We start from the raw sequence: 24,440 nt of genomic DNA, 5'->3' as shown, positions 1-24,440 counted from the left end.
AAAGCAGAAAGGAAGCTGCGATGGACCAAGCTGGAGTCTGTTCCTGAGGGTGCTTCCACTTCTCCATCATTCAGCAACACTTAGCAACTGCGTGAGTGGCAGCCCCATGTCTCCAAAGTCTCCTGACTGCAATAACACAAGACGGAGTGCAGTGCCTAATGCTGGTGACTGTGGTGACAACTGATAACTCATGATGACCCAGAGTAACTTAGAAAAGGACAGATCAGTACGACGGGAAGGTATGCCATGTATTTACAGAGTTCCTTTGCAAAAATTTAACAATAAAATTGGTTTCTGATAAAACACCTGGTAGTGCTGAATTCCCTGCCACCATCCAATGGCAGACAGAACGTTGCTATATGTATTAACCTATGAAATTAATACTTTTAAACAATATCCTTAAACTTGTATGTATGACAGTTGTACGTTTGGCACCACTGTGATGTACAACTCCAGGGCGCATCTCTGCATAAAAGAATATGCTGGCAGCCTTACACTGGAGGGTGACCTGCTGAATTCAAGGTCACCATTTCTGTGGAGCGTTTGGCAGCCAGACTGCCAGTCTGTCCAGGTGAAAACATAACTCCACTGAGTAAGAAGGGGGTCACAAACCCAAGCTCCTAAGTAGTCAGGCAGGTCACTTACTGAGTGGAGCCGACCTTGGGTGCCGAGTCTGCACAGAAAGTAAGAGTGGTAGGACTGTGGAGATTGGAGAGCATGAGGCAAGCATGGAGGCATTCAAACACAAGTATTTTTAAACCTCCTGTCAGGCAAACCACAACGTGGGGAGACTTTAGGCCTGAAGGCCACCTGTTTGCAAATCCTGCAGCTTTCTTTCATTCAAGTTTTTAAATGTCCTAATTTAGTACATCCTGCGGCCAGTTTTCAACCCTTACTTTCCTTTACCGGCTCTGTGATCATCCCTTCCTTGAAAATGTCTCCTTCCTTGGCTTCTAGAAAACTTATCTCCTTAGTGGTCTCCTGCATGTATCTCGGAGATCTCAGCATTTCAACTAACATCTCTGCTGAAAACCCCCAGATCTTTTTTCCAGTTCTATCAACTCTAACAAATATCTCATGAATTTTGCTTTTCGTCTGCTTTCTCATTGCCAGTGTTTTTGATCAGGAGCTCATTACCCAATTTCTAGACGGTTACAGTGGCTTTGACTCATTCCTTCCATGTTTCACATCCATCCAGCAGCAAATCCAATTGGTTCTACCTCAAACCATATCCCACACCCAACCATTCTCACCCGCCAGCCTAAACCATCATCACCTGTCACTCAGATTGCTGCAGCAGCTTCCTTATCCCCACTCTTTCTACAGCGACCCTCGTCTGTTCGAGACCTCCAATGGCGCCCACCCCACTCACTCAAATCCAAGTTCTCACAATCGCCTTGTTGCCCATCTAACCTCACCCTCACTGCTCTCACCTTCCTCATTCTCTTCTTGAGCCACACGGCTTCCTTGTTTCCCCTTAATGACACGAGGTTCATTCCTGGCTCACTTCCCCCCGCCCCTTTTCCGCTTATCAGGACTGCTCTTCCCCCAGATGTACTGGCCTGGATTATACCCTTGTTTCAGGGCTTTGCTCAAATGTTATTTTTTTCAGTAAGTGCTTCCCTAAGCACCCTATTTAAAGTAGAAATACCCTTCCCACACCCATAGGATGTCCCATCTCCCTTTCTACTTTATTATCATCTAATACACTTATTTTTCATGTTTATTGTCTCTCCAAAGAAAATGTAAGCTCCATTAGGTAAAGAATTATTTTCTTTACCGTCAGCTTCCCCAAGCCGAGAATACATATTTAATATTAGGCGCTTAATATTTAATGAGTGAAAGTCCCTTATCTTGTCTCCCTTCTACTGACCTCCCTTTTAGTAATCCACTTTCTCCTAGCCCCTGGTATCATACCCAAATTGCATCTGATCATTAACCTGCTTCAAAACTTTGATGAGATCTTTACATCTGTCAGGGTCTGAGCCCTAACTCATTGAAGCTTTTTTCTCATTCCCCAAAATATGTTGTACATGCTCCACATACTAACACTTTTCCCAGCCCTGAATCTACCCTGCCATTTCATGCTTTTCACGTAATTCTGCTTCTGCTTGGCCCAGCTTTTCCACAACGCCTCCCTGAAGGTCCCCCTGTATCACCACGGCACCCAGTCCCCACCTCCATTGTACCTGGTGCTGTCACTGTGTATTTACCGACTTGTTTCTCTATCTGGATCGTAAGATCCCAGAGAGCAAGTTCAGTGATGCTGTATTCAGATTTGTTTCCCCAGTGCTTACCACTGTACTCCGCACAGAAAAGTATGTTGAATGAAAATTTAATGATGGAAGTTAAAAGTGAATGAAATAGTTTATAAGGGGCTAGGAAAAGAAAGATGTCTTCCTAAGAGTCAAGTGCTTTCCAACATCAAACCTGAACGTGATGTATAATTTGAATTTTTTCCTAAAGAAAAAATCACTTTGGTAGAATCAAAAATAAATTAATGATAGTTTCAGTTTTGCAAGGTGAAAAACGTTCTGGAGATTGGCTGTACAACAATGTCAATGTATTTAACACCACTGAACTGTGCACTTAAAACGGTTGAGAAGGTAAATCTTGTTATGTGCATTTTACCACAATTAAGAATAAAATTAATTAATGGCCTAGTGAGGGAAGATATTTATTTTAGTAAACACACTAATTTAAAAACCAGATACTACGTAGAGCATCAAGTGAACTCTCTGATGTGAGACAGGCATCTGCAATTTTCTAAATTAAAATTACCAACTTATTAAAGTAGGAAGGGAGATTGGAAATGATCTAGTTCAACTATATGATTTCACAAATAAGAAAAATAATAATGAAAAAGAACATCACTGAATTTGAGGAAAAACTGTGATCAGACCGAGGTTTTATGCAGAATGCAAGGCCCTCAAAATGCGAGCACACGACATCACAATTCCAGAGCTGAGGGTTTGTACCTACTGCATTACTTCCCTGTGCAGACCTAGCGAAGAGGGAAGTAACGCTGCAGGCAGGAGCTTGCACGCCTGTGTTCTCACTGAGGCTCTGCCTATGGGATCTCACACGACTTACGGCACACGGTGACGCAGCTACCTCGGAGATGAACGTGAGAACCAAATAAAAGCACTACTGCCGACAGAGCGCAACCATATCCTGCATCCTCATCCTCCAGATTCTCCATGAGAGGCAGGTAGCAAGGCTCCCATCCTTCTGTGGGTGTGAGGGAGACAAGGGAGACATAAGCCCCCACCATTCTGACTAGCTAGAGTTTTGTTGTTCTTGTTTTACATGAGGAAGAAAAGCAGGAAGAGGTGGGAAAGAAGGTAAGAAGGTCGCTCCTAACAGGCAAAGAAAGAATAACCTCCTCCCAAAACAAAGGATTATCCATACCTCCTATCAAGGAAAGATTGTGAGAATTATAAACTCTTATGTCGTTCATGTTAAAACTATCTTTCCCCCACTGTGGGCCCTGTAAAGCTTTTCCCCTTTAGCATACTTCAGAAAACCCTGCAATAGTTACTAGTACTGTATTTCCCTGAAAACAAGACCGGGACTTACATTAATTTTTGCTCCATTAGGGCTTATGTTCAGGGGATGTCATCGTGAAAAATCATGCTAGGGCTTATATTCCACTTAGGTCTTATTTTCGGGGAAACACAGTATCTCTTTCCTACTCTCCTGTAGATGTGTCCAAGGCAGGGACTCACAGTATTCAGCCTCTAAGTCTTCTGTGAATTGTTTTAATTGGGTCAACATCCAGCTACCATATAAAGCTGGATGGCTGGAGTTGTGCCTAACAGAACTGGATGAAAGGGAAGAGCTGAATGAATAAAAAGACAAGAATTTTATCTCCATTTGGACCCTCAACCCCTTTTCCACCTCTACCATTTATTTCTAAAGACCTCAGGCAGAAGTCTTCTACTAACATTCCACATATCTACATGTTTACTTGCAAGTACTTTCACGTTAATAACACTTTATAGAAATACAATGTTTTCATCCCAAAGCATGAAAATATTTACAGGGAAGTACACCAAATGAGTAATTTTTTAAAAAGCTAACTAATTTGGCAAACAAATCTTGTGCAAAATGTTCACCATATAAAACGTGCAAGAAAACATTTTTTAAAATGGAAAAAAATGTGCATTCTGTGTATTTCCATTTCTCTTTAGCATATCATGCTCATGTAAACTGTAATAGTAATATTTTAATTTGTATAACCAAAACAGCTGTAAGTAAATACCATAGATGTAACTTTTTTCCTGTACTCACAATATATCTTAATCTTTAGGAAAGTCAGAAAAAGAATATCCTTGAGACGATGCCTAGCTCCAAATACGAGAATTCATCTATCTAAACCACCTAATTCACTAAAACTTTTATTACAGTATAAAATAAATGTAATATGGGAGCGCAAGATATTTGGGGGTTCCACAGATTAGTCCATTCCCCTGCCCCCCACAATTTCTTAAGAATCACCCAGTGAGCATATTGAAAATACAGCTTACCCTAGAGACACCAACTCAGTTGCTCTGGGCAGGACAAATGTTTCATTCCTCAGAGATCCTATTAATTAGCTAAGACTGGAAAGCAGTGATCTAGGAAAGGGGTTCTCAAGTTGGCACATATTAGAATTATTTGAGGAGCTTTAAAAAACTCCCAAAACCCTAGCTAAAGATGACACAGAAATGACATCAACACTTTTTAAGAAGCTCCCCAGAGATGGATGAGAACCACTGATCTTGCAGAACCCTCTTATTGATGAAGAAAGGAGGCTTGCTCAAATTCACCAAGCTAAGCAGTAACAAAGCTGGAGCTAGAACCATTTCTTCTGACCTCTAGCTCACTTTGTCTTTTGATGTATTTGTTTCATTTTCATGTTGGTTGACAAAAAAATGTATGAAGATAAATCACCTTTTTCATCAGCATAATACTGCTACTTAACAATTGAATGAATTAAACTGGAGCTAACGTTTTTGTTTCCTAAATTATTAGAAAATATTTTCTTAGTCCTAATATAGAACAAAAAAGACTAAACATCACTACTAATCTTTAGTTCCTACTAAGCCGTTAATACATTTTACAAAGAATTCTTTAAACTTTTCTTCGTAACTTCTAATTTACTATTTTAAAATTTCAAACACCTTTTTAAAGTCTGGCATCACAGCTCTTTACTAGCAAAATTATTTCAATACGAATTTGGCCACATGGTTTCTTCCTTATGTAGAATATATATATATAACTGCACTTCCTGAAGTGCTCTGTGAACAGAGAACACATTTCCTTCTTCCATACAAAAGGATGAATTTTAGGCTGCAGTAGCAAAACCCCATCACTGGTTTGTCCACAGATATGCAGAATAGGAAACTTCTCAAAATATTAGTTAACCCATTCCAAGAACTTTCTCATTTTAATAAGATCATGTAAAAAAAAAATCATGAAAAGTGTGTCAAGTGCATTTTTAGGAGTGTTTTCTACTTTCTAAAAATTACTATATGTTTAATTGACTTACCTTCTGGCGGTGTACTTTTATTATTACACCACCAAAGTGTAAATATTTTTATTCCTCTCAAGGTTGCTATTCAGACATTTCAAATTTCTGTGATGTTTTGTGATTTCTGCTTCTGGATTTTATAAAGCAGTGTTTGGAATGCTTTACCAAAAGCAGATCACATTACTCCACAGGGAGAACTTCAGCAATTTGTACACAGTCCAGAGTACAATGTATGCTGTTGACTATTTTGTTCCCAAAGGAGCAATTGCCAGATTCTAGATTTTTAAGTATTCTACCTAAGAATTAGATGCAACGGATTTTGCAATCGTATTCAATGGATTCTAGTCATTTTAAAGAAGGAAAGCTCTCCCTTTTTCTTAATCATTAAGAGATCAATGTACAGCCAGGCATGTGCTGCTTAACTCATGGGGATACACGGAGAACCACCTGGCGACTTCCTCACTGTGTGGCCATCAGAGTGAACTTACACAAAGCTGCACGGTATCGTCTCCTGCTGGGATTGTATGTGCTACGCACCCACAGGACTGGCATCGCAGGTCTGCTTAGGCCACAAACACGTGAGCAATGCCTGGTGCTGTCATTACTGCGACATCACGGGCCCACGGCAATTTTCCAGCTCCATTACCGTGTAATCTCACAGGCCCACTGTCGTCTATGTGGTCCATTCATTGTTGACCCAAACGTCACCCTGCGGCACAAGACTGTAAAAACCCAACCAGAACTTCAGTTTGCGCTATTTAAAATCTGTAAAGGCCGCAAGCTAGTCAATGGACCCAAGAGCATGCCTCTAAAGGTGTAGCAAAAATGGAAAAAGTCAGGATCTCAGTTAAATGTTCCAACGCGATATAGGATTCAGAAAAAACGGGGCAATAGGGGGTAATCCATTGAGACACTGTGCTGTACACTAAGGTTGGCGAAGCCTAAGTAGTTTGTGTTAACATTTTTAACGTGAAACGTGCCATTTCAAATACATGGCCTATCGGGGTTGCTTAGAAATTTCCTTAAAAAAAAAAAAAAGCCAAATATGTTTATTGTCAGGAGTGTGCTAGGGTACCGCAGACAACACCGGCTATTACCGGTCCGTGGCGGCCCGGGCCGGCCTGGCCCCGGCGCGGGGCGCGGGGCGCACGTGCGAAGGGAGCAGCGGGGGCCGGAAGGGCCCGCGCCCGGGACGGGACGGACGGGACGGGACGGACGGGACGGGACGGGACGGGACGGGAGTGAGGGCGCCGGCCTCCCCGCGGCCGCCAGCCCGGCCTCCCAGGGCGCGTCCTGCGCGGCGGCCCCGGAGACGCCTCGGTCATGCAGGGCCCGCCCGCCCCCGCCCAGCCCTCTCCTCCGACACACAGACAGACAAGGTTCCGACCTGCCGCGCCCTGCGTGTTCACAGTCTGTCATGTTTGGTCAGGAGCGGGGCGGGGCTGCGGGCCGGTCTGCGGGGCGCGGGACCCCGGCCGCCCGCCGTGACGAGGCGGTAAAAACTCACGGTTACTAGTGAGCGACACAGACACAGACTTTCCAGTCTGTTAACAACCACGCCAGAGAGATGGGCTCTCTGCAAACACTGGGCGCGGCCGCGGCCGGCGCCGCCGCGCTAGTCTCTACTCGCCGCCGGCGGCCGAGGCTCGGGAGCGGGCGGGCGGGCGGCGCGCCGCGACGTAGGGGTTTGGACAGTGGCCGTGGCGGTGACTGCTCCTCACCCACATGGCGGCCCCGGGACGGCGCTTGACAAGATGGCGTCGCGCACCAGCCCGGGACTAGAGGCGCGAGATCCCTCCGCGCGCCGCACCGCGCCCCGCCCGCCGTCGCTAGTGTGTCGGCCATTGGAGGACGCCGCCCGTCAATCACCTGCCGGGGCGGGATCCCGGTCTGCTCTGCGTAGCGGCGGACGGGGCTCAGCGCAGGGAAGCGGCGTTCAGTCCGCGAGTGGGTGCTGTCGCCTTCCCAAGGCTGGAGAGGCCGGAACGCGCCCTAACAATTGGTCTCTAGAGTCATTCTCCGTTGTGGGCTGGGGGGGAAGGTAAAGGACCTGTGCTGTTCACATGTCATTTAAAAAAAAGAATTTTTGTTTCTTAAATGATGGACAAACGTACTTTGTCCTTCAAGGTTGCGGCGAGTCCCTTTGTAATGTTCATTGCTCAGAATCGCGTTTTTAGGGAGATAGCTTGACGTGTATCTCTTTTTGATACTTGATACTGTTTACCCGGTTATTTAATAAAAGCAACTATAAGAGAATTGTATAATCTTTAAATTATTTTGTAAGCTAGTGACGTAGAATATAGGCGGATATTTTATAAATAAAAACAACTGGCCATTACATTTCTTTACATTTATGAACGTGATCTTAAATAACTTCTGAATAACTAGTTGGTGTTTTGGCCTATTTAGTATAGTGCTTACTTCTGGAGGCCAGGCCCTTGCTTTTGTCTGCTTAGTGTGAAAGAAAAGGGTGACATAGGCTCAACAGGGGGGCGGGGGGCATGTGACAGGCCGGCCAAGCTTGGTGATGGAAGGTGACCACCTAGGGCAGTCCGGTCGCAGCTTCCTAACTGGGCAGGTTGGGACTGGTAGTCACCACCCGGGCCGCAGCTGCCTTAGCACGCGTCACTGCCGGAAGCGAGCCCTGTCCCCTGTTCTTACTCGTCTAGGACGACACACCTGTGCAATGTCAGAGCCATCTTCCTACCCCTGGAAGGCACAGCTGCCGGCTTGGGCACCAGACCACACGCCCCGTCGTGGTTGTCTTGTTCCGGCACACCCTGTCTCTGCTGTAAATGTTGCGCTCACTGTCCTGTACCCGCCACGTGAAAGAAGTCTTCCTCTCCACTTTGCTCTCCATCCAGTCCTGGGCGTTTCCTGGCCTCACTCCTCCCACCGCCCTCACGTACCCCCAGTGATTTCCAGCGCCTTCCTTACACGCTCTCTATTATATATTGATTCTAATATATAAACGAACTGGAGACCTGGCCACTCTCCTGAGCCCATTTATCCTCCTAGCATCATCTCTTCCTGTGGAAGTTAAATCAGTGCTGAGCTCAACGATGCCCTTTCAAGAAGCCTTTTCCAACCACGTGCTGTTTTGCCTTCTAAGTCCTCTTAGCACTTGGTACTTTTTAGTGGACTTTTCTGCCTTCAAGTTGCTTATTTCAAGTCCACTAGATGACGGCGAGTCTAGAAGTCACGTGAGCGGTGCGCACTTCTTTTTCTTTACGTAGAAAATGTGGAGAAGCCGTGCGGTACCTGTCCCGGAGGACTGCTGCGAGTATTAGGTGAGCTGAATGTGAAACATGCCTGCTGTACACTGAGCTCCCAAATCAATGTTAGCTGTTGCTATCACTGCTTAGAAACATTGGGATGTCTATCAAAAGAAGAATCTCAAGAACCAGCCTGAAAACTACAGCAAATAGCCGAGCTAACGGATGGAGAAGAGCAACAAGAAGCGTACAATCATGGCGGAGCCGCTGCGCGTCGCAGGACGCGTGCGCAGCGGGAGCGGGCGGCGCGTGCGCGGAGGCTCCGGGCGGCGCATGCGCGGCCAGTGTGCGCAGCACCAGGTCCTCTGTTCTCTGTCCCATCGCGCCGTCGTGCTGGTCACTCGGAGGCTGCCGGGCTCTCCTCCGGGGCATGGATTTTGAGCATCTCTTCTCCAAACCCCCCAACCCGGCCCTCGGCAGGAAGCCGGCCACGGACTCCGATAACAGGTGATGCCTCTTGTTTTCATGCTCCGAGCGCCGGGGCCGCGGCCGGTCCCGCCCCCTCGCTCCTGCAGGACTGCGGCCGCGAGGTCGCTCGGGGCGCGGGGGCGTGGTCGCGGGGGTCTGAGGGCGAGCGTGGGGCGCGCGGGACGCTGGGCGGTGGGGCGGCGCGGCGCGGCGGGCCCGCGGCTGGAAGCCGGAGGTGCGGGGTGCGGGCGGAGCGAGGGGACGCTCGCCCTCCTCCCGGCCGTCAGGACCCGCCGGTGTCCGCTTAGCACGTGCGAGCTCCGGGGGACGGCGGGCCCGTGTTAGTTCTCGCCGGCGCGCGCTGGGGGAATAAGGTGCCTTTGCTCAGTGGTTGGCGTCAGAAAACCCGAAAGACCATCACAGAGCAGCCAGCGCCATTTGGGTAGAGTATTTCCTTTAGGTTGAAAAGGGAACAGACCGCTGGTCCGATGGCGCTGATTTATTGATTCACACCCCGATCCATTTACGTTATTCCCTGGGACTTTGAAGTGCTAAAAACCTCTTCTAAGCCTGCGTCTTTGCCCCGGTTTCTATAGACTATAACCGTGACACACAGTCTTTATTTCTCTCAAACTTGATAAATCTTACTATGGATGACTTTATTTCTCGAATACCACTCAAATCTGTTAACTTCTGTCTGTCCCAACCGCCTTAATCGAAACTATTGCATTAATTCAGGATACCATCAAGAGCTTCACTACATACTTGACGCAAAATAGGTCATTTCATTTTCACAGCAATCTTGAAAAGATTTCCTTGGTTTTGTAGATGGGAAAGTTAAGGCACAGAGAGGATAAATCACTTGCCAGAATTACACAGTCTAAGTGGCAAACCAGGATTAAGTTACTCAGTCTTAGTCCAGGGCACATGATTGAATCACTGTGCTTCTAAGGCAAAATGACTAACATGAGATCTAGAAACATTGAAAAGAGACAGTAATGACTTGCAGGTGATGTGATCGTCAACAGAGAAACACGAAGAATCAAACTACGTAAGACAAATTAGTAAGGTGAATCATCACAAAAAAAGAATAGTAATGTATAAAAAAAAAAACAATAGCAGCCATCAATTTGAAAATGTGTTGGACAGAAGAGTCCATTCACAGAAATTTTACTCAGTTACTTTTATGTCCGTTTATGATACTTGGATTTTTGCCAAAATGTCAGGTGAAGGGTGAAGCCTCATGGTTATAGGAGTGAGCATCTCTATGCTCTCATTCATGTCCTTTGCCCATCTTGCTTTTTATTGGTCTTTCTCTTTAAAATTTTAGGATGTCTAGTCTGCAAATGTGTCATCCCCAATTTGTCTTTTGACTTTGTCTATGGCATTGTTTTCAATGGATAAACATTTTTTGTTTTAAACGTAGTCAGATGTATCAGTCTACTATGGTTTCTGGGCTTTTTCCATAGTAATTTTACGATGAAACTACTCGTTTATTGAGCACCTGCTGCATACGAGACATTATTCTCAGCCCTAGGGTATAGTACTAAGTAACCAAAAAAGATAAAAATCCTTGCACTTGTGAGATTTATGTTCTTGGGGTGCACACAATACCTAAATACACAGCAGGTCGAGTAACATCATGTTGTTCTAACGTTGATGGCATAACTAGGAACTTAGCTTCCACGGGTATCAGTCAGCCTGTGGTTCGGCTGGTTTGTTACAGTTGTTTTGCTGCAGTTCCAAGAAGCAATGGATGACGGTAAGGGAGGACCTACTGTGTGGTATTAAGTGATGATCAGTGCCCTAGAGAGAATGAGAGCAGGGCAGGTAAGTAAGAAGGGAGGATGGCATGGACGGGAGGATGTAGATACTTTAAAGGAGATAGTTAGGGAAAGCCTTACTAATGACAGTGATAAATGAGATGAGTGGGGACCTGAAGGAGGTGAGGGAGCTTGATATCTAGCAGGGAGAGTGTTCCATATAAAGGTCCCAGGGTGTGATTGGGTGGTGGGAGCAGTGGCCACAATTCTGTTGTCATTATTCTGCCTAAGGAGACGTTGCTTCCTTCTCCGTGTGAGTCATTACTGAAAACTGGAGCAATGAAGGTTCACAGTATTAGGTTTAGGGGCTTCTGAAGAAGGCTCATAGTTTGTTCATTCATCTGATGGATGTGACAGAAACTCTGACTGGAGACAAATCAGTGGTGAACTTGGACTGGGTGGAGCTGTGAAGCCTGCACTAGTCCTGTGACTTTGAAAGAAGCACAGAGCTGCTACTGACATTCTTGTGCTAATGGTGCTTCTCATTTGTAATAATGTTATTTTGAGAATGCCTAGTCTTTGCCTTTATCTGACACGTAACTCGTATCTTAAGCTTTATTCAGTGGTCACTGTTTACTGAGAAAAAATTATCTTCAGCCCCCCCTCCCCCCATATCTGCAGCATCAACCATTATTTCTGTTTACCTGTAAATTTCTTTTCTTTTTTATCTTCCCAGTTGAGTATACGTTTGGCCCTCTCCTGACCTGGAGAGGCAGCTGCATCTTACCTGAAATGCTCCGCTCCGCTCATGTTCCTATTTGTTTGCTACCCCATGCGTTTCTTAGGTTCAGAAAGACTTTGGCCTCCAAAGCTAGGCTGTGTTCCCCATATGTCCTTGTCTCACCATATTGAAATTCTTTTTTTCTCCCAAGCACATAGAAAGTTCTCAGGAGGCAGGGACAGGTCTGTCTTGTTCACTGTTGTGTTCCAGGATTTAAGGCCCAGAGCCTGGTGTGTGGTGGGTACTCAGTATATGCTGGGTGAATGGAATGAGAAATGAATGGATGAATGATAATAGCTGCTAATACGTCAGCAGTAAGGTTAACTAAAAGTTCAGTTTTACCTTTTACTCATAAACACGTTGACATTTACTGCTCATCATAATTTTGTACATTATTCCTCTGGAGTATTCAGAGTAGAATTTGAATTTGGGATTTCTTTGAGGCTAAGCTGAAGGTAAGCCAAAGCCATGGATTTTAATACTGTGGTATGAACCCTTTTCAGGTTGGAAAAAACCCTCTTGTGTTATTTGATATTTTTGCTACAGAATCAGTGATGAAATAGATGATACAGAAATTGAAGAAACAGAAGAAGAGAAAATAAAATGGGAAGTAAAACTGGAGCGTGAGCCTATCCCCAAAAAGGTAAGATAAAGTTGGCATATTGAACAAACGGGCAGGAATGGATGTGAAAAATTTATTCGGGATCCTACTGTCTCATTTTAGTTAGCATCTGAGACCCAGTTACTTATATCAAAGAGACCTGGTCACACTTTTTAAAACATTTATTCAAGAACTTGGTTATCATTTAACATGAGCTGTTTTTAGTACATTGATTTTTAGTTTTCCCTGTTTCTGAAATGGGTTGTAAACTGTTTCAAAAACTTCTTTTCAAATTAGATCAAAATTTTAAGGATGTCGATTTGCTAACTTAACTAATCTTAGTGATTTAGCACTTAAAGTTTCCTGGGGTTGCCATGATAAAGTACCGCAAACTGGGTGACTTAAACAACTGAAATTTATTGTCTCTGAGCCCTGGGGGCCAGAAGTTTCGGAGCAGAGCAGGTGAGGCAAGGTGGGCTCCTTCTGAGGCTGTGAGGAAGGGTGGGGCCCATGCCTCTCCCATAGTTTCTAGTGGTTTGCTGGCATCTTTGGTGTGCCTTGGTTTGGCTTCCAGAAACGTCACCTCCATCTTTATCTTTATGCATGTGTCTGATACTGAATTTCCCATTTTTATAAGGACATGAGTCATATTGGATTAGAGCCCACCCTAATACCTCATTTTAGTTACACATTCTATGGCTGTGTTTCCAAATAGAGTCACATTCTAAGGTACTGGGGTTAAAACTTCAATATAAGAATTTTGGGGGTGGCGGGTTAGCTCAGTTGGTTAGAGGGCCGTGCTCTTAACAACAAGGTTGCTGGTTTGATCCCCACATGGGCCACTGTGAGCTGCGCCCTCCACAACTAGATTGAAACAACTACTTGACTTGGAGCTGATGGGTCCTGGAAAAACACACTTAAAATAAAAAGTTCAAAAAAAAAAAGAAAGAATTTGGGGAGGACAGAGTCAACCCCTAACAGAACTAATATCTGCTGCTCTATGCCTCTTATTCTCTTTTGAACTTTTCTTTTTAAATTATGAATTTTAACACACTACAAAAGAATGGGCTTCAGTTGGTAGTGAAACTCACAGACACAAATAGGCTTTAAGAAGATCCTCTTTAAGTTTTAGATTGTGCGCCGTTCTGAGTTGTGTGATAGAATCTCGCGTCCTCCCACTCCATTCATCGCAGGACGCGACTCAGACCTTTGTCTAGCCCATCCACGCTGGACATGCACCCCTGCCCGTTAGTCACTGATGGGTTGTTTTGGTTACCAGATCGATTGTCCTAGTATCGCAGCGCTTGTGGTCAAGTGACCCGTATTTTCCTTAATAATGGCCCCAAAGCACAAGAGTAGTGATGCTGGCCGCTCAGATGTACCACAGAGAACCCGGAAAGTGCTTCATTGAAGTGAAAAGATAGATACAGTACAAATGAGATATTTTGAGAGAACCACATTCATATAACTTTTATGACAGTATGTTGTTATAATTATTCAATTTTTTTAGTTATTGTTGTTAATCTCTATGCCTAATTTATAAATTAAATGTTATCATAGGTATGTATATGTAGGAGAAAACATAGTATATCATAGGGTTTGGTACCATCCGTGGTTTCGGGCATCTAGGATCTTGGAATGTGTCCCCCACAGATTAGGGGGGACTGCTGTGCTCCGCATTTACCTAGGAGTGGAGCTGCTGGGTCTCAGAGTGTAACATCTTTACCTTTTCTGTGTGCCAACCTGTATTCCAGAGTGGTTCTGATTTTTGTTCCCAAAGGCAGTATGTGAGAGACTATTTCTGCTGCTCCACACTTGCTATTGTTGCCCTTATTTTCCCCATCTGGTGAGGTATTGCCATAATTTAGTTTGCATTTTCTTGGTAACTGCTGAGATATGGAGCATCTTTTCATATGTCTGTACATTTGGATTTCCCTTTTTTGTGCCTGTTCAAGTCTTTTTGTCCTTTTTTTATTGGTTTGTGATTTTTTTTTTCTTGTAGTTCTTTATTCTGTATATAAGGCTTTTTCTCTTCATTGTGGATCATGTATTGCAAGTATCTGCTCATTTTGTGGCTTTCCACTCAATGGCTTTTTTGATAAAAAGTTCATTTTAATGTACTCAAATTTATTAATCTTTTCCTTTATAGTTATTGCTTTGCATTTTATTTAAATATCCTGAGATACAAATATTTCACAACAATATTTTCTAAAGTTTTATTGTTTTGCCTTTCACACTTAAGTTTATAATCACCCAGAATTTATTTTCGTATATACTACAAGGTAGGGGGGATTTTGTTTTACTTTTTTTGTTGTTGTTCTGGCATCATTCGTTGGGGGAAAAGGGCTGTCTTTTCCCCCACGGGTCACTGTTGTCAAAAATCAAATGTTAATGTTCAGATAGGTCTGTTTCTGGACTGTATTCTCTTCTACTGATTTACTTGTCTATCCCGTCCTATGAATTATGGGAAACGAGTAGCTGTGATATAGCTGAGCATGCTGGGTTTTTAATGAGGTTGCTACAGTTTATTTGCAGTTGTGAAGTGATGAGTTATTAAATCAAACCACTCAAAATATAGTCGATGCAAAGGAGAAATAAAATGTGAGCTATAATACTATAATTCCTTTATATCAGATAATTAAGATTTGGGGTTTAGTCTTTCAGTTCAGTAAAGTACATGTAGTACACAAATTCAGAATTTTCCCTCAAATTATCTTTAAGGATTTTGTTTGAATTCTGGAAAATTACAAATACTTAAGAGTGGAAAGAATATATATAAACCCCCATGTACGCATCACCCAACCTCAGTAATGATCGATTCATGGCCAGTCTTTGTTTCTTCTTCATAACCGATTGTTTTGCATCGTGCTAGGTTTTTAAATTGAAATTTTAATTTTTACTTAGTTTAGGCACTTTGGAAACTCCCCGAAGAATTTGCTACATAGAAAATCAAGAAGTAAGGACTATGATGTGTACAGTGATGATGTTTGCGGTCAGGAATCGGAAGATAATTTTGCTAAAGAGCTTCAGCAGTATATACAAGCTAAAGAAATGGCAAAAGCTGCACAGTCCTTACCATTTCCTGAAGAGTCCATGAAGAAAGAGGAAGATAAAGGTGCCCGGAAAGGTAGAGTCTACCTGGAGGGCCATCATGTGTCCATGTCTGTAAGGGCAGGGAGGGCTTCCTCCTGCATTTTATCTCACGATGAGACCATGGATCTTCCTTCAGCTGTGAGTTATGCAGCCTGAGAGCCCCCAGGCCTGTTTGCAGACGCTGGTTTGCAGGAAGAGCTCAGAGCGCAGGAGGGTTATCAAAGGCCGTGGCTCCTTTGAACAGGAGAATGCCAAGTCCTGGGGCCCTACCCGTGTGAAGGACACACTGGCCTGTTTGTACTCTATCTGCTGAAGAGGAGTCGGCTTAGTAGATGTCAGGGCTGGTGAGCTCAGAATACTCAGACATACATTTTTTAGATTCTTCAGTGAAATTTAGCCATAGATATGAGGACAAATGACAATTATAAATGAAATTCTTAATTCTCTGTTTACTGCTTTTTCTCCCTTTAAATGTTTTTCTTTTTTAAAATAGGTCATAGGTAAATTTAATCTACATGAAATGTTTTCAATGAAAAATCCAATAGTAATACTGTGTTTCCCCAAAAATAAGACCTAGCTGGACTATCATTCTAATGTGTCTTTTGGAGCAAAAATTAATGTAAGACCCGATCTTATTTTAATATAATATAAGACTGGGTCTAATATAATACAAGACCAGGTCTTATATAAGACCCATTAAGACCCAGTCTTATATAACATCACATCACAGCACAACACAACCTAACACATAATGTAACAACATAACCACCGGGTTTTATATTAATTTTTGCTCCAAAAGACGCATTAGAGCTGATGGTCCGGCTAGGTCTTATTTTTGGGGAAACATGGTATATGCAGTTGGTTTAAGCATTTAGAGCTTTTCCTGTTGTAGCTCTCTGGCAGGCCCTATTTAGATCCAGCAAACTCCGAACACTTCAGACAGATCTGGTTGGTGGCTAACAAGATTGATTTCATTCATTATCATGCTTCTTTCTTGACAGTACAGTATATATTTTCACACAGAATGAATTGGGGTCCCGAATGTATTGATTTTCCCTTTGGTCTCTAATCCCAGAGCTTCTAGAAAGACATGCCAGCATCATGCCCATTTTATTTGCTGAGCAGGACTCCTCCTGGATCATTACAGAATGTACTTCTTAAGTAAACTGCTGTTGTACTTTTATGGCATCTTTGAAATTAACTTTCTGTTTTCAGCTGTTAAACAAAACAATAAAAACCTTAAAGCTGCCCGCAAGAATGGTAAACAGAAGAAAATGAAGCGGAAGTGGGCTGGCGCTGCAGACAAGGGCTCAAACGCGTCACCAGGGAACAGGGGCACACAGGAACAGGTACGAGGACGTATACATAGGTACACATGGTGGACAGCAGCGGCGTGCTCTTGTATTTGTATCTTACCCTCGGTGACAGGCCACAAAGTGAGGGTTGCTGGTAGGGAAGTCCCCTCCCACCATGTTGGGCTCCATGTTCTCCCTCTCACGCAGGAGCTGCACAACCACTAGTAGCCTCAGTCCTGCATCTGTGGCCCCGAATACATACCCAGAGCCCCTGACTTCTGAGTGTCGTGCTGTCAGTGACAGAAAACTGACAGGGGCGGGGAAGCAGGGAGAGGACGCAGTAACCACGGGCACACTTCCAAGGCCACGCATCTTACAGCTCCTACTCTTGCAGGCCCTCGCCGGCTGGTTCTTGATGCCCTCTGGGCATTACAGAGGAGTGTTTGGAGCATTGGCCTTACAAGTACTCCCCAACACCTGGTACTTAGATTCTACTTTGTGGGAGTCCCCCTCTGGTCTGCATAGGTAAACGGGTAGGGCAGGAAGTGACTCTTGGACTCTGCTTTCCAAGGGCTGCACTGGGTGTCAGCCTTTTTTGTTAGGTTTAGGTCACAGGGGACAAGTGTTAAGGCTGATAAACTATTAGAAGTGCCAGATGTGAGAGATTGAAACATTTATATAAAACCTTGCTCTGCCTCCATATTTACAAGTGAGGAACCTGCAGTTCTGGCTGAGGTGACTGCCCATGGTCACGTAGGGCCAGGGCAGCCCTAGAACTTCGTTTCCTGACCCCCATCAGCACTCCCTTTCATTTGGTTCACATCGACTCCAGTGATTATTCAGCTAAAGCCAACAGCCCTCCTATGTGGGGAACAAATTCTGAACATGTACGTTAGAATTTAATGACGTGCTCAGACAAATCGAAGATTGAAACTGCCATATGGTTTAGAAGACATACTTGATGGTGCTAAGTGGAAACGACATTGTTCGTGAATCAGATCACGTAACGGTACAGTGAGCTCCCTTCTGTGCACATCTTTCTTTCTAAAACTGCTCAGAAATGGTGTGCTGAGGCTGTAGGCTGTGCCACAGGTAACACGCTAAAGGTGGTTTATGCCTCTGAAGAGCCCAGATGCTGTGAAACCCCCCTTGTTTTTCCCCTCCTCCTCGCCTGTGAGGGTGTGCTCCTAGTTACGTGTGTAAATGTGAACTGTTGGCGGACTCAGTCCAAACCCAGTGAGCGTCTCTGTGACATTCAAGGGTGCGCTGCTTTCAGTTCACCTTATTTCCGGTTTTGTCTCCATCGCTCTTAGGAGCCTTGTTCCTAGACTTCGGTTTTTATCACAAGTAGTAGCACTTTTTAAACTTTTTACTCATTTTTTAAAAATAAGGGCAAAGTAGAATAAAATATTCAGATTGCTTAAACAGTGATGGAATGCTGTTGAAACTGACAAAACATTCATTTTCAGTGTGGGTACACAAATCTTACACATGAAGGCCAATTTCGAAGTCATTTCTTAATGTTCCAAAGGTGCTTTAACTTAATTTTGTGCAGTAGAATAAAATATTTAATTCTGTTTCTATCATTTAGTTTTGTCCTTGTTTTCGAAGGGTGGTGAGCCCAGAGAGAAGCAGCAGCACGTGCACATGAGTCAGGGGTTCATCAACCAGCACACCGTGGAGCGCAAGGGAAAGCAAGTGTGTAAATACTTCCTCGAAAGGAAATGCATTAAGGTATAAAAGAAAGTAAGCAAAAATATACTGAAATGTATGATGCCACAAAAATGTACTAACACCCACCCCAGTTTCCGTTAGATGCTCTAAAAGCGTCTATAACACTGTTTCCTTCTGGAAAAAGTTCACTTGGAAAATTTACAGAGCTACTCTTTTACATTTAAAAAAATAGATGATTTTTTTTTTTAAAGTTTGTATTACAAATATTTAGGACTTAACAAAAGTTTAAGCAGATAAATGTGATGTGACCATAAAGATAGCTTATAAGAATTAGACGGTACGGCTTCTAAGATACTGTTTTTTTCTGGATTTATTTTCTTATCTAAAGTTCAGTAGGAATTGTAAAGACTTAACAATGAGAAATAATGACTTTCCCTTGTTCTTTCTTTTGATCCAGGGAGACCAGTGTAAATTTGACCATGATGCAGAGATAGAGAAGAAAAAGGAAATGTGTAAGTTTTATGTACAGGGATATTGTACCAGAGGCGAAAACTGTCTATATTTGCATAATATCCTTTATCACAAGGTATTGTCACTTTACTCTTCAGGCATATTTACGGGAACATTTTAAATATGTGTAATTTTGAATGAAATCAGTGTTTTAGCTATGGCAAAATTACATTATCCAAGCCCAACTCAGTATTGAAGGGATTAAATTGTATACAGATTTTTCCCCCAAGTAAGAAAAGAGGAATTCTTTAGAAATTCTCTCAGATGAAATATAGCAGCTCAGGAGACCTGTCTGTTCAAGTCCCAGAAAGACTGTCAGAATTTCTGCTGTGTGACATTCAGTTGCTGAATCTATTCATACAAGACCTTCATCAAAAGAGTCAGAGACTGCGGACCTGGGGAGAGCCGTACTGTGCGGAGGTTGACTGTCCCTTAACTTGAAGAATAACCCTCCTGTGCAGATGGCACGGATGTGCCGTAAAAGCAAGGATGCGACCATGGGGGTAACAGCACCTTTGGTCACCACACAAGTGGTTTCCTTCAATCCGTCTTTCAGCACAAGAACTCTCAGACTCTACCTTGAGACTCTACCTAGAGAACAATGTTGGCATCGTATAAATTGATCCTGTTACAGCAAGAGTCCAGATTTGTAAGACATGCAATTGTCCTGGACTGGAATTCCTCCACCCTAAAAGAATGTTTTAAAAATAATCACATTTCTCAAGGTCTCTTTCTTGTATCAATGAAACGTATCTGTAGTCTATTATAAGCACGAATATGAAGGCAGAAAGTGTCCTGTTCTCTTACATTTTCTTCCCTTTCCTCAAACCCCCAGCACACCTTTCCCCATCCTCATTCTCAGTGCTGACCTTGCTTGATTTACATTATCACCCTAAAATTAGGTTTTTTCTGTGTAACCCAACTAATTCATTGGCTTATATTTTAAATGGAGAAGTCAATGTTTCTATTAGTCAGAAAGGCCTTTAAGTAGGAAAAACAAAGTCATTAAATTAATACATTATTTTAGTTGGATTAAAATTGTTCTCTTCCTTAACATTTGGATACATGAATACCCTTGCAAGTTTTACCATACAGGAACAAAATGTTACCAGGGAGAGCACTGCAAGTTTTCACATGCCCCGCTGACTACTGACACACAAGAACTGTTGGCTAAAGTAAGTGCAGCGTTAGTAATCTTTTGTTTTTCTTTTTTAAAGATATGTTTGAAGGGTGAGAATTTGAAGATACTGTTCTTTAAGGAAAATGCCTTGGGTTAGCATGTGGTATGTGTGAGGACTAATAATCTAAGAATGACTTCAATTTAGAATATTATTATTCAGTTGAGTATTTTTCCTTGTAGCTAAAGGAAAATTTACACTCATTCATTGCTGGTATAAAGTGGAATGTTCTTAAAACACTCAATGTAGTTAGAAACATTAATAGCTAAGCTAAACAAAGTAAAACAAAGCAAAGAGGAGAAATAGTCCTCCTGCTATATTCTTCGGAGGAAGTTAAGGGTCAGTGGTTGCTAACCATTTTAAAGTTGTATCACCGAATACTCAAGTAGTTATTTCAAAGTGTTGTCTTCAAATATTCTTTCAGCCTATGAGAAAGGATAATTGAAAAATATTATAATAGTCATTTATATTCTACCATTTCCCATTTGTTATTTGGAGCAAGTCTCTTCAAAATTAAATTGAAATATAAGTGTAAATAAAAGATTCTTTTAAAACCAAACCATACCATCTTGTGGCAGAAGTTTTTCTGAACACATGCAAATGTTAGAAAGTCAAAGGTGCTTATTTCTAGATGTTTTTAGACTGTAAAATATGGAGGGTTACTCTGGAATTAGAAGTCGTACCAAATATTTAGTTGTTTATTAGTATGAAATTATATGGGAAAAATGACATAAAATTTGTTTCAGTTCTTACAGTCAATATTATTTAATGATTACTAGGATAAATATTAATGGGATCATGAGAAAATTAAAAAAGTGTGATGATGTACCTGAATTAGACATTAATGCATAGTTGTGACTTTTCCTATTAGGTTTTGGATACTGAAAAGAAGTCATCATGAAAATAAAATAAAAGGTAAAATTAGGATTTAGCACATTTCTTTTTCTCTAAAATATCTCTAGAAGTTAGTAAGGAAACATAGGACTTTTTCCTTCTCAAATAGAAGTCATTTTCTCTCCTTCCCCACTAAATTATAAAATATTGGATAAGCACGCATCGATAGTGATACATATTGTGCATAGATACATATTGGGCATGGATACACATTGTGTATAGATACACTTCGTGTGTGGATACATTTCGTGGATCTCTAGGGATCTGCTTCCTCTTTCCGGCTTGTCACTATCCTTTATATTTTTATTCTCCTCTATTGTTTCTTTGTAAATTTACCGAAGGTACGTGATTCACTAAATAGTATATTTAGTTGTGCTTGTGTTTGGATTTTATTTAAATAGCATCATACTCTATTAATTGGTGACTTGCTGTTATCACTCGACATTGTTCTTCTAAGACTCATGTAGATGTGTGCAGCTGTCATCATTTTTACTCCTATAAAGCATTTCAGTCTTTGAATATGTTATTTAGTTATTCTGCTTCTGATGGACACTTAGGTTATTTTCAGTTTTTTAAATGTAAACTGTAAATAATCATGTAATTTACCATGTGCATGTCTGTGATATAAATGCGTGTGCATGTCCTGGTACCCGTCTTCCCGACAGCAGTCGTAACACTTTATACTCCCACCAGCTGTGAAAAGACTCCTGTCACTCCATACTTCCAATACTCTGTATTATCAAGACTTTAATTGTTTTCTTTCTTTTTTTTTTTTTAAACCAATTTAGTGGGTGTAAAAATGGTGTTCCATAGCTTTATTCTCACGAAGTTTAGCATCTTATGCTTATTAGCTTCGTCTTTATTGAAATGCCTTTTAATGTCTTTTGCCTGTGTTTCTCCTGGGCTTTTTCTTTATAAATTGGTTCTATATTCCTGATACTTTTCTTCGTGAGATACGTGTGGCAGGCCTTCTCACATTTTGTGGCTGTCTTTTCACTTTTTTCGAGGTGTTGCAATGAGCAGAGTGACTTACTTTGGCAATCTTTTTCTTTGTGCTAGGTTATGTATCTTATTTAAGAAATCCTTCCCTACCATGAGGCTGTAAAGTACTTGAATATTTTTTTAAGTTTTATGTTTTAAATATATATTTTAATCTTTTAGAAATTGTATCAGTTAACAGTTGCCACAGTTGCGCTGTGTAACAAACAAAAGATTCTCCATAGCATGTAACGATAAACATTTCTTTTTCCTGAATCTGCACATGACAAGGTTGACTCTCCTTGGCTCTGCAGCAGGCGGTCTGCGATGGTTTGCCCCTCCTGGGGCCAGTGGGCTAGCTGGGTGTGTTCTCATGGAGAAGCTCAAGAGGGCAAGGCCCTCTGTGCGTCACATTTACTTACAGCCCATGGACCCTAGTCAGTCACATGGCGAAGCCCAAAGTCAAGGGGTAGGAAGTACCCTCTACTTTTTGTACTTTCCGTGTAGGAGGAACTGCTAGATTACATGGAAGAGGGGGGCTGTGGCTAGGGAGAAAGGAAGAATGAAAACTAATCATCCTTTTTTTAATGGGAAGGCTGAATTCCATTGTCATGCTGTTGTCTGGGTGACACCACATTTTGCTCATTCATTTGTCAGTGCTCACTGGGTTGCTTCCATGTTTTAAGTTTGTGAATAATGCTGCTGTGGACATGGGTGTGCAAATACCTGAATTGGTTGCATTTTTAATGAATACTCTTTTACTTGAAAGAACAGCTGAGTGGCCAACTGGTGTCTTCGGCTGTGGTGGTTTGGCAAGCACTTTTCCACAAAGAATGGAGTGACCCTGTCACTTCAAGGAAAACAACTGAAAATACTTATTTTCGATGATAAAATTCTGGCTTTTAAGTGAAAATGACAATTTCTGAACATGTGACCTGCCTCTGAGCTTGAAAAGCTTTCCTCTACTTACAGTTTTTCTGGTGAGGTTGGTTGCTGATATTAAAGAATGTGAATTTTAAACACTGTGTAATGAAACACTTGAAAGATCTGCATAAATTAGTAATCTAGCATTTTCCAAATAAATAATGCACGGTGGTACAGAGTTGGGCGTGAGCGAGCCATCCATCCCACCGAGACCAAGGGGTGTTCACGTAACTGCAGGAAGTTCCTTGCTGGTTTCAGGTTCTGCATTGCAACTGGAAATTCGTCCACATTTGCTTTTAATATTCATCTGCCCATCACTTTATTTTTAGCTTTTCTGAGTAAGTTTTAGGTTTGTTTCTTATATGGAGCATATAGTTGAGTTTTGCTCTATGAGCCAAACCAGAAATTCTTTTTTTCTTTTGATAAGTGAATTAATCTATTCACATTTATTGAGATAATTGAACATTGCTTTAGCTTCTGTCATTTTATACTATAGTTACTGTGTATATTATATTACATTTGCACATTTTCCTTCTCTATGGTATGTTTTTTTCCTTTAATAAATTTTACTTTCTTCATCTCATGTTTAGTCTTTTTTTTCTACTTTGGACCAATAACCCTTATTAAGTTGCCATTCAAATCTGTTCTTTCTTGTAATATAGTCTTTGTATATGATTTTTTTCTTGTGTTATTTCTGTGGTTGGTCAACTCTTGTTTCATTACTTCCACTTTTTTGGTCAGTTCTGCTCTTAGTTTTTGAATTTCAATTCAAGATTTTTGTGGTTTTTTTTTAATTCCCAAACAGGGATATTTAATTCAGTTTGGATTTTTATTCACAGTTTTCTTTTGCTGCATGTTTTTTGGGGGGGTAGGAGTGGGTGGCTGTGTTGGTGATTTTCACCAGTTGATTGTGCTTTTGTTCTGTTTCTTCTGTAGCTTTGTATAGATGAAGAGTACTTCTGTTGGTGCCTGTTCAGGACTCTTGAAGATTGGTGATTTGGACGGGCTTACCAGAGTCCTCGTTTAAAGCACCTTCCTGTGTCATTCTGACGATGCTCAGCTTCTTTCATGGGTGACCTGGAGGGACAGAGTCTAGTGTACAAGTATAAGTGAAGGGGTTGGTCTTTAGCCAGTGGGACCAGAGAGGGGATGATGGCAGAGCTGCTGGTGGGGGAAACACTGTGGTCTCTTCTGCTTCGTTGAATTTTCTCACTAAAAAAAGAAGCAAGCTTAGGCCAATGAGTGTGGTTGGCATGGGTAATGGATGAAAGGTGAGTGTGCAGGGAGCCGTTCACGTCATAGTCACAGCACTTAATGGTTGCTCCCAGTGCTGTTTTATGGCTTACATTATGGCTCTGTGTGTTTGTATCAAATTTCCTGTTGTTGCATATTTAAGTTGTTTTAATTTCTTACTATTAAAAATAAAGTGGAACATTGTCTCTTTTTTTTTTACCTGTATGCATTATTTATGAGCTTTATTTGTAATAGCCCAAATCTGAAAAACAATACAAAGTCTATCAACTAATGAATAAACACAAATTATCGTCCATC

General features: G+C 42.1%; 2 protein-coding genes across 4 annotated transcripts in view; one reads left to right on the top strand and one right to left on the bottom strand.

Moving 5' to 3' along the window:
• ZC3H6 (zinc finger CCCH-type containing 6) overlaps positions 1-7,289 on the bottom strand; it is a 63,004-nt gene extending 55,715 nt beyond the window's left edge. For both annotated transcript variants that reach the window (XM_081068356.1, XM_081068357.1), the window contains exon 1: positions 6,903-7,289. In XM_081068356.1, the coding sequence (XP_080924482.1) occupies positions 6,903-6,934 (32 nt within the window). In that variant the 5' untranslated portion in view covers positions 6,935-7,289. The remainder of the gene's footprint in view (positions 1-6,902) is intronic.
• Positions 7,290-8,745: 1,456 nt separating this feature from the next.
• On the top strand, positions 8,746-24,440 carry ZC3H8 (zinc finger CCCH-type containing 8). 2 transcript variants are annotated; one of them, XM_081068359.1, is made up of 9 exons: positions 8,746-9,237; positions 12,289-12,385; positions 15,248-15,470; positions 16,652-16,785; positions 18,343-18,465; positions 18,863-18,974; positions 19,981-20,090; positions 20,965-21,008; positions 23,826-24,440. In XM_081068359.1, the coding sequence occupies exons 1-8, from the start codon at positions 8,891-8,893 to the stop codon at positions 20,992-20,994; spliced, it is 1,176 nt and encodes a 391-aa protein (XP_080924485.1). In that variant the 5' UTR covers positions 8,746-8,890; the 3' UTR covers positions 20,995-21,008; positions 23,826-24,440. The 2 variants fall into 2 exon arrangements, with proteins under 2 accessions (XP_080924485.1, XP_080924484.1); XM_081068358.1 differs by lacking the exon at positions 23,826-24,440 and having other exon boundaries at positions 8,770-9,237; positions 18,863-18,976; positions 19,983-20,090; positions 20,965-21,122.

The sequence above is a fragment of the Rhinolophus hipposideros genome (genome assembly GCF_964194185.1).
Source record: "Rhinolophus hipposideros genome assembly, chromosome: 12".
NCBI lineage: Eukaryota > Metazoa > Chordata > Mammalia > Chiroptera > Rhinolophidae > Rhinolophus > Rhinolophus hipposideros.
The sequence above is the reverse complement of the archived record's forward strand: the minus strand, read 5'-3'. Positions and strand labels throughout refer to the sequence as shown.